Below are 13,194 nucleotides of genomic sequence, written 5' to 3'. Positions count from 1 at the left end.
TTCATGCTCACTTGAACACTTGGGCCAAATACAGGAAATACGTCATATAAGTAGTCAACTGGTCAAGTGCAAAGACTGCAAATGTGGGTATTTGGACAAGGCTTAACACTAACATATGCCAATGTGAGCCGTGTATCCAGTTGCACTGCTATCTGCTAACTGCTATTGGTGTGTATGGCCCTTCCCATTTAGGACCTAACTTTTCTTGTCTTAGAATTTTAACAAACCATTTCTACTGGTAAAAAGTCATGAGCGATTACAACGTCAGATTGAGGCTGGCAGCTTTAACATGTTCCCTTGCTTTTTCTACAGCTTGTGACAACTCTTGTTGTATGACATGTCAAGTTGTATGACATAAGGTCTATGTCTGCATGCTTCATATCAATGTGTCCTTGACTGCTTGTAAGGTTTTCTTTGCGTAATTTTCCACCCACAGGTGACAGAAGTTAAAGGGGTCATATGATGTGATTTCAATTTTTCCTTTCTCTTTGAAATGATACAAGCTCTTGGTGCATAAAGAAGATCTTTAAAGTTGCAAAGACTAAAGTCTCAAATCCACAGAGATATTCTTTATAAAAGTTAAGAGTCAACCACGCCTACCTAAAACGGCTCGTTCTAACACGCCCCCACATGTCTACTTCACGATGTGGGAAGATTTGCATAATGCCGCTCAAATGTTCACGCAAAGAAATAAGGCCTAACTTTTATTCTCGCTGTAGTATTGTTGCTGCCGCCATGTCATGAAGATGCTGCGTATTTTATTGTGAAAGCAAAACTACTTTGTTTGACCTTCCAAAAGATGAAGATATCCGCTTCGTCATGCCTAGAGCTGATCTGTGCTGGTCGCTGAGGAAATACATCAACTTTGTGCTGTGGATCACCGGATCGGCTTTCACCGTGGACGAAGTTGAGTCCATCCCGGGGTCATCACATGTGGTTGCCGCAAGCCCGCCGGCCGCGCCGTTCTCTAGCCCGCCAGCCACCGCTCACTCAAGCCTTATGCTCTTATGCTGTGACTATGCAGTCAGTTAAGCAAGAACGCAGCACATCTCAATTCTCATAAGGATGCGTCCTTCTGAGTTCGTTCTTCCAAGGAAGCTTGGTAAGGCCGGTCTCCACGAGAATGCAAGTCTGTTCTTTGCGTTCTTGGAATTGAGAAACAGTGATAGTCCTACAGAGTGCACTTTCAAACCTAATCAAACACACCTGAACTATCTAATCAATGTCTAAGGGTTACTAGAAAGCTACAGGAAGGTGAGATTTTATCAAATTTGGAGTAAAACTCTGCAGGACTGTGGCTCTCCAGGACTGACATTGGCCACCCCTGGATTAGAGGTAGGGTAGTTAATTTTGGGGAAGCTAGCAATAGCAAGCTAGCATTGAAAGCATAAGGTCCACCCTCCCTGTGTAATGCCAAGTTAACACCACAGGGTTTTAAGTTCAATGTAAGCCCGATTTGCAAGTCAACAAGCTCACCAACAGGGTGTGATCGGGGTGAATCAGTGGGTGATCAGCACTCTGCAATCTTTATGTGTGAACTACTCAACGATGCATCACTGACAGCAGACAAATAGCTAGCATGGGACATATTTTGGAGAAACCAGGAGGCAATTCATTGTCCAGAAAGACGCAAGAGGAGCAATATAACCAAAACAGGCACAAACTTTATGCTCAAAGTACTCCATCCTCCAAGGAGGTCATCAAATAAACCTGAGAGGGCCCATACCTTATCATTGCTCTTGCTAAATTTCCATCTGGGTCAGTTTCCATAGGGATATTAGTAATGGCTTCCCTTATGTGTATGGCCTATTAATCAACACCTTAGAACTCAGGAGCTCCTGAGATATGATGCACTTTCCTAAATGGTCAGTTATCACTGTGTGATTCATGTATTGCCACTATTAATTTTCACTTGCTGTTCACTTGGTTGAGTACCGACCAGGATATTTATCAGTCCCAGTCCAAAAGTCATTGTGATGATTGCAGGGTCGATACGCATTAGGGAACAGAAATTGAAGTTCTGCACAAACAACTTCCCCATCAGTGATTTGAATTGTTTGTATGGTTAGGTTAGAGACAGAGTAGAAGACTCTGCAATGTATCCAGATCAGCAAGTCGCACTTAAATGGTCCCCATGGGTTGCTCTTATTTCTCTCTTCCTCTTATCAGTATTTAAACTGTGAAGTGTCAGCGAGCACGCTAGTGGTGGCATTAAGTTCCTCCTTACAGGAGGAAGTTCTGTCCTTGAGCTCTTACTCCACCGGGTCTACACTAATGCCTTTTCCAAATACCCACACTTGCGGTCTTAGCCACTTGAGAGTGCGTGTGCGTGACAGGAAGTAAGTGCACAGGACTGTCCCAGGTCTTAAAAATGCCAACGTGCAGAGCCCTCAACGCACACTAAATCCACCGCTCTGGAGCACTATTAGAGGCTTAGTGTATCCCATCATGCATCATGTTCTGGAAATAAATTGTGAGACTTTCTGCCGAGATCTAATGAGAGGTCACGGAACCCTTTCCAAAGTAAGTTAAATATTAATATAATAATTAGATATTATATATAATTTGGCAAAAATAAACAAACAAATAAAATAAATAAATAAACAAAGTGTTAAAATGCAAAGTATTTAAAATTAAAATGTAAATAAAGCTATGTAAACACTTGCATTTTTACAACACTACAAGTGTGTCCCATCAGGTAATAAAAAGTTCGACACACACTTGTGGTCTTCATCCTCACTTGAATGCTTGGGCCAAATACAGGAAATACATCATGTGGTCAAGTGCAAAGACCGCAAGTTTGGGTATTTGGACAAGGCTTAACACTAACATATGCCAGTGTGAGTGTGTATCCAGTTGCACTGCTATCTGCTAACTGCTATTGGTGTGTATGGCCCTTCCCATTTAGGACCTAACTTTTCTTGTCTTAGAATTTTAACAAACCATTTGTACTGGTAAAAAGTCATGAGCGATTACAACGTCAGATTGAGGCTGGCAGCTTTAACATGTTCCCTTGCTTTTTCTACAGCTTGTGACAACTCTTGTTGTATGACATGTCAAGTTGTGTCAAGTTGTATGCCATAAGGTCTATGTCTGCATGTTTCATAGTAATGTGTCCTTGACTGCTTGTAAGATTTTCTTTGCGTAATTTTCCACCCACAGGTCACAGAAGTTAAAGGGGTCATATGATGCGATTTCAATTTTTCCTTTCACTTTGGAGTGTTACAAGCTCTTGGTGCATAAAGAAGATCTGTAAAGTTGCAAAGACTAAAGTCTCAAATCCACAGAGATATTCTTTATAAAAGTTAAGAGTCAACCACGCCTACCTAAAACGGCTCGTTCTAACACGCCCCCACATGTCTACGTCACGATGTGGGAAGATTTATTCGGATAACGCCGCTCACTCAAGCCCGCCGTGTGTAACCAGGGCCGGCCCTGTACATCTGGAGGCTCTAAGCAGGATAATTTTGGGGCCCTGCCTTGCAGGTGGCAGGTGGTGGGAGCGAGCGGGCAGGCAATTAGGCAAAGGCCATGTATATCAGTAGCCAGGTTTCCATCAAAGGATTTTTTTGCGAGAAAAAAAAAAGTATATATATATATATATATATATATATATATATGTATGTATATATAACCTATATTTAGCGCTTCCACATTTTTACCAATATAGCTGATGGAAATGCCATTTATCGATCACATTTCTCATGTGTCGAGTCGACACAATCTTTTTCCGTTTAACCTAGAGCATAAATTCTATATCAATACTTCAAATGTCGCCAAATATCTGTTTGGAAACACTTTTTGTCGAGAAAATGGGCTTTAACTTAAATAAATGTGTTGTCACATGACAGAATTAGACTATAGGCAGCGTCCGTGTTCGTGTTGCTCATGTTAAAGCACCATTTCCCTGTAGTTCAAAAGCGCATTAATCATATTCATATTATTAAATTGACAAGTTACCTCTCAAACATAGCTACATATCTTAATTTGATGATCCTTTAGTAGGCTACGTTGCAAGTTAACATTTATTCATTTTGTTCTGAAGATCTTGTTTTACGTGGATATTGGAATAATAAGTACAACATTTTAAATTAATTCATTTTGGCTTGTTAGTAGCTTCTTATATTTTTATTATTGTTTTGTTCTGAGTAGCCTACTGTTTGTTAAATTTAAAGAATTTGTTCTGAAATGAGGGGAAATAAAATAGCATGTTTTTTCAATATGTTTGGCTGACTGTATTTTATTATGACAATGAACAGGCTGCGTTGTCGAGTTAATAATGCTTAACTACGCTCGGGATGTGCCAGCACAATCACTTGATTTTTTTCCCCTTATAAAAGTGTAAACAACTTACAATAGCCTATCATTTGTGATCATATAACAGTAAGACATTATTCAAAACTATTCTAAATATTTCTTTTATTTGTGTACATTCACAATAAAAACAAACATTGTGCTTTTGTAAAATAAAGGAAACAAACAGGATGCCGCTTTCTCAGAAGCGCATTAGAAAAATGCAACAAAATGCTGCATATACACTCTAAAAACGGCTGGGTTATTTTGGCAACCCAGCGCTGGGTCAAAAACTGACGAACCCAGCACTGGGTTGTTTTAACCCAACAAGTTGGGTTATTATGTTTGACCTTTTATTGCTTTTTTATGGTTTACAATTACTACACTGCTAGGCTAAAATGATCCCAAATCGAGCTAGTCATTAAACCTACAAATCTTGTTCATTTTAAAATCACTTTTACACACACAGAATGACTATCAAATGGTAAATATTTATTTAAAACAAGAGAAAACAGTCAAAAGTAACATGCATGTAAGAAGAAATGCAGAAAAGTATGGCATTGACAGCTACAGAGTTTATAAATTAAGCATTTGTTGAATATAACTTTTAAGATCAAATTTGACTTTTGTGGTAAATTTGATAAATTCTATAAAAATATTATACAAAAACACTATTATAAAATAGTTGTACAATTAATTAATAGTTAAGATATTTACAAACTATTCTGGTCTATAAACCACAACATTAATACTGATATTATAACATTTATCAGAAACGTGTGAAAGAATGTGAGCATGTGTATGAATGACAAACTCCATTTCTACTAAACAACAACAACAAGACATTTAACATTTTGTTTTTTTTACAAATTATACACTTACAGTTTGTTTTATAGCCCATGAATACAGATCAGGCATCGCGGCCAATTTGCATGATCTCTTTAGCATAATTGATGTAGTCATGAAGAAGCCCCATCAGCACAGCAAAGGCATGTGACATCTTTTACATTATCCAGGGCAGCCTCCTCCTTTAAAACCACTGTTGCATCAGTTTGGGGGAAAGGACATTCTCCTCTTTGACCAGCATTCATCCCAGTCACCACCTGTTCTTCATCAGTGGCCTAAAAAGAGAAAAACATTTGAAAAAGGAAAGCATTTAATTAAAATCTATCCATTTTCAGATAGAGGTGCATCCACATCAGTAAGGATAGGTAAATAGTCTGTTTTATAATTTAAACCACTTTGTGTGGTTGTTTAATGTCTCTGGCAGCACTACCCATACAAACTCTGCTACTTTTTGGAACACAAATAAATATATTTAATATTCTCTTAATTTTTGTCCTCTATTGCAAGTCTGGGAGACCAGTATTTTCTTCTAAAAAAAAACAGTAACCAGTATTCTTTATATCTATATTTGATTTAATCAATCTGATCGCACAGGTGCCTCACACACACACAAACATCATTAGTTCTACCGTTGCCTGACATTTCAGCCATTCATCATCAAACTAAAATGCAGTCAACCAAACATAAAAGTTACACTGTTTATTTTAAAAGGTCTGCTGTAAAATCAGCGTGCACCGCCCAAACAAACATGTTTGCGCATGTGAAGGATTATTAGAACATGACTGAAGTATAAAGCTATGTTTAGGCTACATAATGAATAATAGTTATGCAAACAAGTTACAAATATGGCAAAAATGGAAACATTTGGATTCTTGTGGTAGGCCTATGAGACAGGCTCGTGAGCCCAATGCCGTTTCAGTTTTGCTTGACGTTGGTATGCTGCTTATAATGAATGCCACTATAGCCTAATTTGTGTTTTATTTTATAGTTTAAAATATAATTGTATAACTACTTATTTTTCATTCTTGTTTTGTTCTGAATACCGTTAAATTTAAAATATTTGTTGTAGAGTGAGGGGAACTAAATAGGCTGTTTATATTTACCAGTATTTTAATATACATATAAATTACATATATTAATGTAGCCTAATTGTTTGCAATTACAAGGTTAACGTGTGTTTTTGGAGTAAGATCAATTTCTCTTTCACGAGATTACTTCCTCTTTTTGGCCGGGTTTCCTTTCTCCGTGTCGTAAACTCTAGGGGCGAGGCTTCTAAACCAGGGTGTTTTTAGGGGCGTGATATTCAAATGACGATTGTTTTCTGCCGCCACATTTGAATGCGGCATATGAATGTTTAATGAATCACACGTGAACTCAGTTCAACCCAAATATTCATATGTGTTACAGACTGTAAGTACGTTTTTTTATATTAAAGAATTTGCCACTGACGATTCAAACGCGAGTTTTGAGCAGTGTAGAGTAGCACTTGTTTGTCATTTCTCCGATCACAAATGCAGACATGGTTTTATGTTTACGCGGCGCGATGCAATGCGTAAAAAGAGAGTATATGTCATTATAATCCGTAATTATGTCCCCACTGGATGCAACAAATGTCTCCTTTATAATGGGTTTTAATGTTTTTGTCTCGTCGCTCCAGCCAGACAGGGCATCACAGTATGGTAAGTGGCGTAACATTTCCGTCACACGCTTGAGGTATTCGGCCAATCACAACGCACTGGATAGCTGGCCAATCAGAGCACACCTCACCTCAATCAGACGCGTTTCAGAAAGGCGGGGCATAGAGGAGAAACAATAATGTACAATATGTGGAAAATAAAGTGTTTTTGGAACCTTAAACCGCATAAACACATTTAAACATTCTTCGAAACATTTGGGATAATGTAAGTACACAAGTCAGCAACATATATAACACTGTTCTAGTGTTTTTTGGATATTTTAATAAAAAAATATTTAAATCTTTAAATTAAAATCTCTTAAATGTAAAAAAAGAAAAGTAAAACCACGATCAAAATGATGGATTAAATAAGTATTCTTATTTTTAAACAAAGTTTGATGCAACAGAATGATTAGATAAACCTTGGTTTAATCTAGATTTAAGATTAATCCTTATTGTGCAACACATCCATAACCTTAATTTATTTTAAAGTTATCTAGTCTAGAGGAAAATTAATTTATGAAGTTACATAAATCATTAACAACAAAAATGGTAATTATAAGTACACATTTAATTGAATTCTGTATTTTTATAATGTAATATACTTTTGTTTTTTTAGCTGCCTGACTTAGCTCAATAACTAAACGTTGAAGAATATTGTGTGAATTGGGTATAAACTGTTTTATAGTAAAATTGAGCAAAACTCCATTAGTGATTTTAAAAATGCTATGTGTATTTATGTAATTATCAATGTTAGTGAACATTAAGACCAACTTACTTTCTAACTTATAACAGCATAAACAGAAGAAAACAAACATGTGAAACATGTTCAGCTGTTCAGTGATAAGTCAAATCTAATAAGACTATCAGTGAAAGTACAACTAATCTAAACAAACACAACAGAACTGATGTGAATCCTCCTCTGACAGAGTTTGACTCTCCTAATGCAAACACACATACTGTCTGCATATGCATGTTTCACATGTGTATGATCTGACAGTACAAGTTATACTGAGGTTCATCTTCTGAGTCAAACTGAAAGCTGCAGTTTTCTTCAGAAATGTGGTTTGAGCTTTTGGGTGGACGAACATCTTTTAGATGAGTGTATGTTTTCACTGCATGTGTATTAATAAAGCGTTTCCAGTCACCAGATATTGGTCCAATCGATTATCAATCTACGTCAATCTATGATAATAATAATAATAATAATTTCATTGATCATTACAGCTTCAGGTTTGTCTTCAGGTCCTATAGCAGGAAATAAACCAAAGTAAGCTGTATTATTTTTTTTTTATAAACAAGCAACAGGAGGCAGTGATTAGGTATAGATTTTATTCAGTTCATTATATTGAGAACAGCAGTATATGTTTATAGCGCTGTTATTACAGAGGACATTTTCTTGTTTAGACATTAAAGCGATTTCCTTATCACATGTGTGTGATACTGTACAATGTACAATTTTATGTTTATTTAAATAAGATCAAATTAAACAATGTGATGCAAAAGGCAAGGGGAAAAAACAGACAAACATCTTGGCAAAAATAAATAAATAAATTTAATAGAAGTGTGAGTCAGGGCCTGTATGAGCGCTATCATTTATTCCAGTAGAGACGTGGAATTTGGTCACCGTTTTTTGGCGACATTTGCATACACAGGATCCTTCTTGGATTTCTGCAAAGAAAAAATACAGTCAATCTGATGCAACAGTGTAAAAACAAAAAATACAATAATAATAAAAAAACTCACTCAAAATGAATATGCAGACCAACATTTACGAGACCTAAAAGTTCTGTAAAATAATGTAAAAATCAAAGTCCTAAAAACTAGTAGAAATGAACATAATTTGGGGACAGCTAGGGGTTGCCTTCCATCATTTTTACTCCACAAGTTTACTAGTAGGCGTTCACAAATCAGGCAGTGAATCACCGTTTTGCATCCCCATGGATTACGCACATCATTTGCATAAAGATGCATTTGCGTTGCCAGCGGCCACTGTCCCGTATCGATGGAAAACATTGGCTTATCCGAATGATGTGCGATCGCATCGTCGCTGATAATCAGCCTCTTGCCCTATATTCAGCGTTACGAGAATCTCATTCACTTGCAAGTGCAAAGGCATTGCCAAACAAACACATCTGTATTCACCGTTTCCATGATGGGTTAAACGTGGTACCTAGACATATGCAACAACAAATGCCCATTAAACATTTCACACGCTCCTTACTCAATAACTATTAGGCCCACTGTCTTTTTTGTTTGATGAATTCATTACACAACATATATTTGTGTCTCAAGAAGAGAAACACACAGCAAACACATTACCGGCCAAACAAAAACACATGTTCTTTACACGAATGTTGTCATTAGTCGCTTGCACTGATAGGGTGAATTCAGGTAATGTGGGCCATTTAAGTCTGATTGTACTGTGCTCAGTGGGTTTGCACTTTCAGAGCATAACAATGGTTCTTAATTAAAGGGACACTGTTTCTCTAAATGATAAAATAGGTTTGGTGGATGCAATATAACACTGGTGGGTGTGCCCACACCTCAAAGGAGGACTGTGTCACGGTGAAAGGTAGAAACTACAAAACCCTTTGACATGAGATTTTCATTTCTAAATTATAAGGTTGCTCACTAAATGGAAACAGATCCTGCTGTTTTTGTTTCCATAGTTAACAGGGAATAAAATGCAAAGAACAAAATGTTTAAAAATGTTTTAGTTTTCTTGTAAGGTGTTTAAATATTGCTGGCCCACTTTGACTGAATGTGTTAGATAAAGTGGGCCGGTGGGATTCAAGTAAAGTGAGTTTACCTTTAACCTTCAGTAATTATACTCAAATTCATTAAATAAATTGACATTCACTGGTTATTTTATAGTTGACATGTATAATTAACTTTTTTAGAAAACAGAAATTAGTCTGCAGTCAGTAAATTCAAGTCAGAGATGGAAGAAAGGAAGTCAAGGCATAAAGTTCAATCTGTGGAGTGAAGAAAGGATGGGAGGAGCAAAATGTAGATGCAGGATATAAAGCTTTAAAATATGGACACATATAAAAAATTATTTAAAGTGTTTAGAGAACATAGATAGAAAAACATTTTTACATGGTTACCATTTTAAATGTTCTTCTTATTTTTTTTAGACTAGGCCTATTTGTTGTCGCTTGTGTTATGGTCACATTTTTAACATATTGTAGAGTTAATTTGATCAATATTCTGATTTCTGAATATTCTGATATTCAGATTTAATCAAATATAATTTCAACACAACATGTTCTTTCAGTTGTTTGGAATTTCACAAATTAATTAAGATGAGGATTTACACATTATTTATTTTACTCATAACCTGTGGGTTATATATTTTTGCACCAAGAGCTTGTAACACTCCAAAGAGAAAGGAAAAATTGAAATCGCATCATATGACCCCTTTAATATGCTGTTAAATATATTTGTCTGATAATATGTGTTAATAAATTGTGTGTTTTTAATTAAGATGCAGAATAGTTTTTGATAAATAAGGGATGGCCCACTTTACCAGACCAGCTGGCCCACTTTACCTGAAAATAAATTTGTTTGGAGTACATGACCTCAAAATATGTATTGGTATATATCTTGCAAATAACACTTTATATGAACTGTATTCAAATTGAAATATTATAGCTGGACCTTAGAGTTAGCAAAAGTAAAAAAAAAATAAATAAAAAAAACATCTAGGTGTCTGAATTATACTAGGGTGAACATACGTCCTCTTTTCGGACCTAAAAAAAATTGCATCCGGCCGGGATTTCTATATCGCCCAAAATGTCCGGGATTCAGCTTTTGCATTCTACAGTCACCATTCATTGTGTGCATTTTTGTATTAGAGCCCTGCGAGGGACTGTTTTCTTAATCCCACTCCCGCTGAATTTCTGACCATTATCACCCGCTACCCTGATTTTTGTGTCCAGTGCTCCTGCAATCATTGTAATATTGCATATAATTTTCGCGCATCAGGGAGCCGCCATCAATATGCAGAGTTTTTAAATATCTTTTGAATGAGTGCCCGCTGTTCACTTTCACTTTTGCGATCGCGCGCTCTGTGTAATGGAAGATCAGATATTTGTCAATGAGCTCAGGATCTGTTGAGCAGCAAATCCTCCAGCTTGATCTGTCAGCCATCTCTCCTTTCAACCCCTAATCAGTCAAATCTGACTGTTTTTTTTTTTCGTGGAATTGGGCTACTTTTAAACTGTTGCCATGGCTTGATTTTCCCTCTTGGGTTAAAGGTTTGAAATGTTGCATACATTACATTTGACTGAAATGCTTGTATTGAAACATTTTGCATTCTACCTATGATACAACTGTGCTAGATGTTAAGTTTTGTGAAGGAGGGCCACTGGTAGGAAGCTTTTTAGCTGTGTTTATGATCAATATGCATAACAATGACTGTAAAAAAATTAAGGTATGGAAATGAAATATTTTGAGTTTTGATATTTGGGATATGGTCATTGTGCTACTTTGGGCACTACTTTAACCACCAACCAACCACACCCCAACCCCCCGCCGGGACCAGATGTGAGATCCACCAATCAGAGAGGTTTTCGAATCTCAAACGATTGTTTGATGGGTTTAAATGAATGAACAATCTCTCGAGTTTTTCCGTGGGTGCTGGAGCGTCCAAACGGTGCCTTTGACACCGGGTCAAATGTCAACTCGTCCCGTTGTTCTTGTGCACATGTTCTACATTTCCAAATTATATCGGTGGTAAATAAAAGAGTTGCGATTAAAGAATGACAAGGCAGCACTTTCTCATCAAGTCTCCCCGAAGACAGCAAACACGGAAGTCCCACGGTGAATAAAAGGCTAGTGATGTCCGACTCGCGAATGAATCGTTCAATTTAACCGATTCACCAAATCGGACTGAATCGTTTGAAACAGTTTGCGTCTCCAGTAAGCATTAATCCACAAATTACTTAAGTTATTCACTTTTTTAACGTGGCTGACACTCCCTCTGAGTTGAAATAAACCAATTACTAAAACAGTACACTGTTTGAACTGCTGTGAAGAGAGAACTGATGATGAACCTGCTGCATGTGTGCAGCGCGCCGGATAACGAACGTACACGCCCACTGCTGGAGCGGTTCTCGTTCTCGAGTCAAGAACCGGTTGCATCGGTTTTCGGATCACCAGTACACTGAACCGAGAACCGTTTCTTTCGGACACGTCCGATTTGAGAACCAATGAGCTGATGATACTGCGCATGCGTGATTCAGCGTGAAGCTACCGAACAGATTGCCTACTATGACTGACACAGCACGTCTGAACCGAACTGGTTCTTTTGGACAACTGATTCTGTGCTAATATTATAAGCGCGGGTAAACCGAAGACTTGAATGAAGGGCAATCTGGAGAAACGTAAATTTATATAATAACAAATAAATCGCAATGGATTATGTATAGTAAGTGGATAATGCCCAACAAACACAGAACGTTCCCCTAACGTTCCCACTAGGTTCCCATTTGGTTATTTTTTGGGAACCAAATAAGAACGTTCTAGGAACGTTCCCTGTAGGTTATTTTTATTTTATTTTTATAACCTGAAGAGAACGTTCCCGGAACGTTCCCTGTAGGTTATTTTTAGATTTTTTCATAACCTAGAGAGAACGTTCCCTGCAGGTTATCTTTAGTTGTCATAACCATGTAAACTAATTAAAACTTTGCAGATGTTTCTGATTATTCTAATGCTGAAATGTATATTTTTAATCACAAACAAACTATTTTTTGCAGAATTTCAAGTCTGAAATAAGCTTTTAATAAAGTGTAGACATCAAAGTAGTCAAATCGCATTATAATGATAATATAATTACAACTTTATAGCTGAAATTAAGCAAGGTTAAGTGTAGTCTGAAAAGCATAACATAAACACTGGGTTTGTTTGTATCTTTCTTTACTGCGTGCGTCTGATCTGCATACGCTTCTCCAGTACATGCTTTTGTCCTGTCTTCCACATAAAGCCACGTGCATAATTTTAAAATTAACTGTCATTTCGTTTTACTGACTGACTAGCATTCGTTTATTGATATCTTTATTGAATAAATACTTATAATGAATATATACGAGAGTAAATATTGTGATTTCAGAAAGATTTGACACGTCTAATTGAAGAGAACATGTTAACCGAGAGTTTTTAGTCCAATTGAAGGGCGAGACATCACGGGCGGGTGACGTTGCGACCAGGAAGCTATAAAAGCACGTGCGGTGGAATCGGCGTCAGCTTCTAGGAATGAAGCAAGTGCTCACAGGGATGCCAGAAGTATGGCACTGAGACGCAGTGTCTCGTTCCCTCTGGGAACCATGGTTACATTCGTAACCTGGAGACGTTCCCCTTCAGGAACTCGAGCTGCG

General features: G+C 37.1%; 1 protein-coding gene across 1 annotated transcript in view; it reads right to left on the bottom strand.

Annotated features, from left to right (window-relative positions):
* Positions 1 to 8,331: 8,331 nt before the first annotated feature.
* Positions 8,332 to 13,194, bottom strand: part of LOC107690510 (T-cell surface antigen CD2-like) — a 14,872-nt gene continuing 10,009 nt past the window's right edge. The window contains exon 5 of the mRNA XM_016488870.1: positions 8,332 to 8,485. Coding sequence (XP_016344356.1) covers positions 8,438 to 8,485 — 48 coding nt within the window. The 3' untranslated portion in view covers positions 8,332 to 8,437. The remainder of the gene's footprint in view (positions 8,486 to 13,194) is intronic.

The sequence above is a fragment of the Sinocyclocheilus anshuiensis genome, unplaced genomic scaffold (genome assembly GCF_001515605.1).
Source record: "Sinocyclocheilus anshuiensis isolate Anshui unplaced genomic scaffold, SAMN03320099.WGS_v1.1 scaffold1985, whole genome shotgun sequence".
NCBI classification, from domain to species: Eukaryota; Metazoa; Chordata; class Actinopteri; order Cypriniformes; family Cyprinidae; genus Sinocyclocheilus; species Sinocyclocheilus anshuiensis.
Note: the sequence above shows the minus strand (reverse complement) of the source record. Positions and strands in the feature narration are given on the sequence as shown.